At 42.2% G+C, this 6,265-nt stretch overlaps 1 protein-coding gene across 1 annotated transcript in view; it reads right to left on the bottom strand.

Moving 5' to 3' along the window:
• Positions 1 to 4,816: 4,816 nt before the first annotated feature.
• The window catches only part of LOC144708922 (protein SMAX1-LIKE 5-like), a 2,791-nt gene continuing 1,342 nt past the window's right edge, over positions 4,817 to 6,265 (bottom strand). Inside the window, exon 3 of the mRNA XM_078582373.1 lies at positions 4,817 to 6,190. Coding sequence (XP_078438499.1) covers positions 5,186 to 6,190 — 1,005 coding nt within the window. The 3' untranslated portion in view covers positions 4,817 to 5,185. The remainder of the gene's footprint in view (positions 6,191 to 6,265) is intronic.

The following is a 6,265-nucleotide window of genomic DNA, read 5'->3' as shown; positions in this document are numbered from 1 at the left end:
ATACATAGGGGAAGCCCCTGAATAAAATTCACCCTAGGAGGAGAACATTTGTTTCCCTTCTCCCCTTGGGTTCCCTCCACTCTTGATGCATAACGACAATCGTGGATAGATAATGGGGACCATCTATACGCAGGAGGAGAACCAACATAGGATTGCATGGATAATTCTTAAGGATGGGTACAAGAAAAGCTCAACTCTTATCACTCAAGAAAATAATAAATCATAGATCCAATAGGTGCTAATGTGATTTGATCATAAATCTTAACTTATCATCATCGTTGTTTTTTTTGTCTTTTGATGCATGAATAGTCAATGTTTCACTTCAATCAAAATCCTAGAACCCACCACAAGCTGAAAACTAAATCTTTTGATTGGGATAAATTGATCGCTTATTAATTAATATAAATGCCCATATAATGAATTAACAAGGTTTGTCAATAAATACGATTAATTTGTTAATGTTATGGATGGACCGATTATATTGGATCATAGAATTTTTCAATCTGCCTTCATTGATTTATTCAAGGTTTGTCAATAACTTCTCATTTTTAGCAGCAGATTTCCCTCCATTTATTCCAATGTTCTCCCTTTTAAAAGCATTAATGCATTAGAGTTCTGATAAAATCAAAGTCAGGCTTTGAGTTGTCAAAGATGTTTCACAATACCTGGACATCGAGAAGTATATCACCAGTCGAAATCAAAAGAGGGCAAGAAATTCTTAAATAGGCACAATAATATGCTCATCCAATTAGAATCGAATAGCTTTGATGGGCTCCATGCTTGATGAAACGATACCCTTGAGATTTGTACCCCCAGCGTTTTGAATCTGGTTGACCTAATCCTTACTGAGTTAGCCCAGGCACTTAGGATTTAGTACGGCTAGTATATGTCCCCATTTGATCCGCTCTCTATCTGCTCATTAAGCATAATCCTACAATCTGCATAGCATGGTCCACTTACATCCGCCTGCACTATGATTCAACTATCCCCTACCCACTCTCCTTTCCCACTATGGGACCCATTAATACACCAACCGAATTAGCCATAAATCATGAAATATATAAGATTAAAAATATAAGATTGAACATTAAAATATAAGATGTCATCTCATATAAATAATTATTTATGAATAATCAGTTAAATTGCATATATTTTATGTTCTGGCATTTCATACTATTGGCTGTTTTAAATGACTTTATTCAACCACTTTATCGTAATTTAAAATTTCGTAAATTTACCAAAAAGATTTGAGTTTCATTGCATTTGACTTTAAGCTCACTACGATGATAAATTCTGATTTTTAAGAGTATTTTGTGATTTCAAATTAAATGATTATATTAAAGATTTAACTACAACAAAAACCATATTGATTTATTCAACCACCCAATATTAAGAACCAGCTGATAGCCCTGTCATAACGAGGATAGCCTTATTCTACAAGTATCATTAAATATTCCTGGAATCATCTCCATATCGAAGGACAATATTCTCTAATTTATACAAAAATTAAATTTCTTGTGCAAAGTTGTTCTTGCTCCAGTTTGGATGGCCTTGAATCCATTTGGAGAGGCCCATATGACATCCCTATTATATCATTTTATTACTGGATTTTGCACATCTTTTGATGTTGACCAAGTGAATGATATGAGCCCTTCGGACCTGTGGGGATTATTTGATACCTCTCTCTATTATTTTGGTTATATCATCTTCATTTATCTAAATCTTTGTGATTTTATATTGGTGCAAACTTAAGATCAATTCTTACATTTATTCTATGTTAAACTTGATTTGAAGAAGATTTCGGGATCAAACTATCGATCAATCAGGGGCCTTTTATCAATGAAATATTTCTATTCTCAATTTATTTTCTTTTGAAGGTCTTTTAGACCTGATTTCTTATGTATTTTATATGACCCTCTACGTCTGGAGCATTAGTCTAGGTCCATTTCACATGGATTAACCTGGTCAATTCAACGGCTCTAATTTTAACTTCCACTTGGGTTCTTTTATATGATGAAGTTGACCAAGAAATCACTTAGGTGATATACCTTAAATCATTTAATCCTACAAAATATCCCACATTTTGAATTTTAATAACCAATAGTTTTTTTCACTGAAGGATCCACAATTTTGACATACCCCTTTGTAACGATAACTTGGGGTTTGGATTTCAATCACTTAAAACTTTGCATTGATTTTCACCAAGGGTACCCACAAAACATAGGGAATTAGATCAAGTTTACTAAGATGAAATGGTATGGTTCACTGATAATATTTGATTATAATTATGGGATAGTTATACCTTCCATTTTCAGTTAACTTGAATTAACAATTTACCATTTTCTGAATTTTCAAATGTTTTTAAATACCCTCCATTCAATACTTATTTTCTTTGTAAACTATTGCCTATATTAAATCATTAAATATGTATTAATCAGACTAATGGTATTAATAATATCATAATATGTAATAGCTTACAATGAACTAACAGAAAATTTTATTTTCACTTGATTTGATGAAAATTTACTTTGAAAATCATGCATTTATTAACTGAATAAGCGCATCTTTTAGAGTTTTAACTTAAAGGCCTTTCGTTATTTTTTATAGCGTTCAAGTGTATCATCTAATAGGGAGTTTGAAGCTTGAAGTTAACGCATGAGAATTTGGACAAAAGATTATGATGAATTAGGATTGAAATAATACAGTGACTTAATTGTAAACTCTCCCAATTTCATAATAGCTTGCTTCTGAGTATATTTAGGCAACGATTGTGTTCCAAATCCAGAATTCAGCTATAGATTATTTGAATATTGTAGGCCTATTTTTTGTATTTATTAAATTAAATGCCATTTTTCATTTTATATTGAAACATCCAACTCACACCAAAAGGTGCTTGCCACAAGCTATGATACTAACTATTTTAATATTGTTATTATAAATAATCGAAGCAGTCCCCGAAATTCTATGATTCCATGAGATTGTTTGTTGTAAAATTTTGCCCAGAATTTGGCATAGACATTTCGAAAATCATATAATAGCTGGTTAATTTGAAAGCCATGACCTAGATTTTGTGTCAATCCATGATAAAAATGTATTCAATTGATGAGTGTGACATCTAAATGATAAGATAAATTAAAGGATCGTAAACAGAGTAACTGTAATATAAATTAATATCGACACTTCTATGTTTTGTTTGTTTAATTATCGTTAAGCTTGAATATCAAGTACCGTGAGGGTCCAAGGTTTTATATTATCTTGAAAAGTCTGCAATATTTTTCGCGGTGCCAAATGTTATGTAAGGTCTCAAGCAGCCGACGTTGAAAAGAGATTGAAAGGATGTCTGAAAGGATTCACGCAAAGCAGTCATTATTGAAGAATAGTTTAAGACCAGGTCTGCAACCCTAAATTCGTGTTTAGTTTTTTTATGAGAGTAGTGGATGTACAACCCTAGAGGCGATAGAGCAGAATATATTCCACGTATAACATTTTACAATTTTTGCCTCTTCTGAAAATAGAATCGGAGGAACGGGTTAGAAAATAGTGCTTAGTCTGAAGTGAGAACTATCACCGGAAAAGGACCAACATTTTCTCTCAGACCGATACCAACATTGGCGGGACATCAGTAAATAGAAAGGGGGAAAAGGACCAACATGTTCAAAAAATAGCACGCACCAATAAGAAGACGCCAAGTGGCGTCTGCTTTTTTGTCACCGATGGTCAATTGCTGACGTGGTAGCCAGGTGGCTTCCACCGTGGTAGCCAGGTGGACTCCACGGTGGCATCCACGTCTCCGGTGGCCGCCGCCGCCCATCTTCGGCTGCCGCCGCCGCCGCACGTCTCTATCTCTCTCTCTCTATATCCCTATCTATCTATCTCACTCTCTCTATCTATCTATCTATAGATAGAGAGAGATAGAGACGCGCGGCAGTGGCGGCGGCCGGAGACGGGCGGCGGCCGCGGCGGCGGCAGCGGCCGGAGACGAGCGGCGGCGGCCGGAGACAGGTGGCGGCCGCGGCCGGAGATGTGGATGCCACCGTAGAGTCCACCTGGCTACCACGGTGGAAGCCACCTGGCTACCACGTCAGCAGTTGACCATCTCTGACAAAAAAATAAGCAGACGCCACTTGGCGTCTTCTTATTGGTGCGTGCTATTTTTTGAACATGTCTGAAAGTTTATGCTGCCTGGGTGACAAATTTGAAAGTTCATGTTGTTTCGTAGTATTCCCCCTAATAGAAAAAACTTCTCGGATTATGGTGTCTAATAAAAGTTAGAAAAGTTATCATGAAACAAGTGCAACTCTTAGACGCACTCTACTATCCTGCTAACGTCTTCATTTTCATTTTCAGTACATCATGATGGCCTTTCTTTTCGTAGTTCTGAAATACAACAAAAAACATTACAACTTAAAGAGTTAACGTCAAAAACCTCAAGTCCTCAACTCCAGAATAACTAGAAGAAGATTAAGATGCGTTCAGAGAGTATGATCCATCTCATGAATTTACATCACAACCCATCACTCATAAATAGAATGAACAGAAAGGCCAGGAAAGGGCCACTCGTGATCTTGTCTCGAGTAAGGGAAGTTTATATTAAAAAACTCAACTCTAGAAGAACTAGAAGAAGATCGAGATGTATTCAGAGAGTATGATCCATCTCATAACTTTACATCACAAACCAAACATTCATAAACATGTTCGGCCAAGAAAGGACGAGCAGAAAGCCCAAGGAAAGGGCACTCATGATCTTATCACGAGAAAGAGAAGTTCATGTTAAAAACTCAACTCTAGAGGAACTAGGAGAAGATTAAGATGCGTTCTGAGAGTATGATCCATCTCATCAATTTACATCGCAACCCATCACTCGTAAACATGTTCAGCCAAGAATGAGTAGAAAGGCCAAGAAAGGGACACTCATGGATCTTGTCACGAGTAAGGGAGGTTGCAGTACGAGGAGCTACTACTTGCTAGCAGAGTAGAGGCAGAGAGCGTTCTTGTTAGGAGGACTGGTTGTACACGCCAGAAAGACGCTGAGATAAGCCAAAAGGCCGGGGAGGAGCCGTCACCTCGGCAACTCCAAGTCCGAGAGGGAAAGCGCTGAGCGGCTTTTCCAGGCCTTGTAGCAAAAGCAGATGAGACAGATGGGGAAGAAGATGCCGTCCGACGCTGATGGGACTCCGAACGACACTCACTCTGACTCCGCCTGCTCGCATCTCTGCGATAGAATTCTCGTGGGCAGAGCCGAGCCATAGAACGCCGGCGCCGGCGCCGCCGGCGGGGGGATTGCGCAGAGCCTGAGGCGCGCGCCTGGCTTGGCCAGCGGTCTCAGGCTGGCTTGGAAGACGTCCCGTAGCCAATCGTCGAAAAGGGTCTCGAGGAAAGAGCCCGCCGCGGCGGAGAGCTCTTCCACGGCGTCCTGGTCTACGGCGAAGGAGCAGCCCGGCTGCGCGCTCTCCGCGAAGGCCCCCCGGAGCTTGCCCCGGAAGTGCTCCGTCATCCGTCGTCTCCTCTCAGAACTCCCGTCCACGACGATGACCCCGTCGCCGCCGCCGCTGCCGTTCTCTTGAGTGAGATCGCTCGGCGCGGCGCCGTCGTCTTCTTCTTCTTCTTCTTCTTCTTGATCTTGATCTTCTTCTTCGTCGTCGCCGGGGGAGAGGTTGAGATCGAGCGAGAGAGCGGCGCCGGCCCTGCGGGGATTCGTGGTTGCCCAAGACTCGGACTTTTCACGAGGAGAGGGGAGCTTCCTCTTCGGCGGCTTCGTCGTCTCGGCGAGCAGCCTGAGCGATACCACGCGAGCTTGGTCCGCGCGTTGGGAGAGCTCGGGCTTGCAGACGACGAAGACGGTTCTTGCGGAGGGCTTGTAGATCTCGGCGAGGGCCCTCAGGAGGCTAACTTCGGCGGCGTCGGCGCCATGGACGAGGAAGACCGAGCTCGGGTCGCGGCGCAGGGCCGCTTCCACGAGCCGCTCCGCGCCGGGCCCGCCCTTCTCCGCGTCGATACGGACCAGCCGGTCGGGCGACGACCCGCAGAAGAAGTCGCAGACGGCCGCGCAGAGCCGCCGCTTCCCGACCGCGTCGGACCCGCCGAGAACCACCCACGGGACCGCCGCCGCGACGGCGGCGACGGTCTCCGTTGGCTGCCAGGGGACGTTCTCCGCGAGCCGCCGCAGCAGCTCTCTCCTCCATCTCGTGTCCTGCGGGAGGAAAAAAGATAGAATCTTTGACGATACCCGATAAGAAAGAGAACAGGAAAAGGGCTCTATCGGCGA

Source organism: Wolffia australiana, chromosome 10 (assembly GCF_029677425.1).
Source record: "Wolffia australiana isolate 7733 chromosome 10, ASM2967742v1".
Lineage (NCBI taxonomy): Eukaryota > Viridiplantae > Streptophyta > Magnoliopsida > Alismatales > Araceae > Wolffia > Wolffia australiana.
Note: the sequence above shows the minus strand (reverse complement) of the source record. Positions and strands in the feature narration are given on the sequence as shown.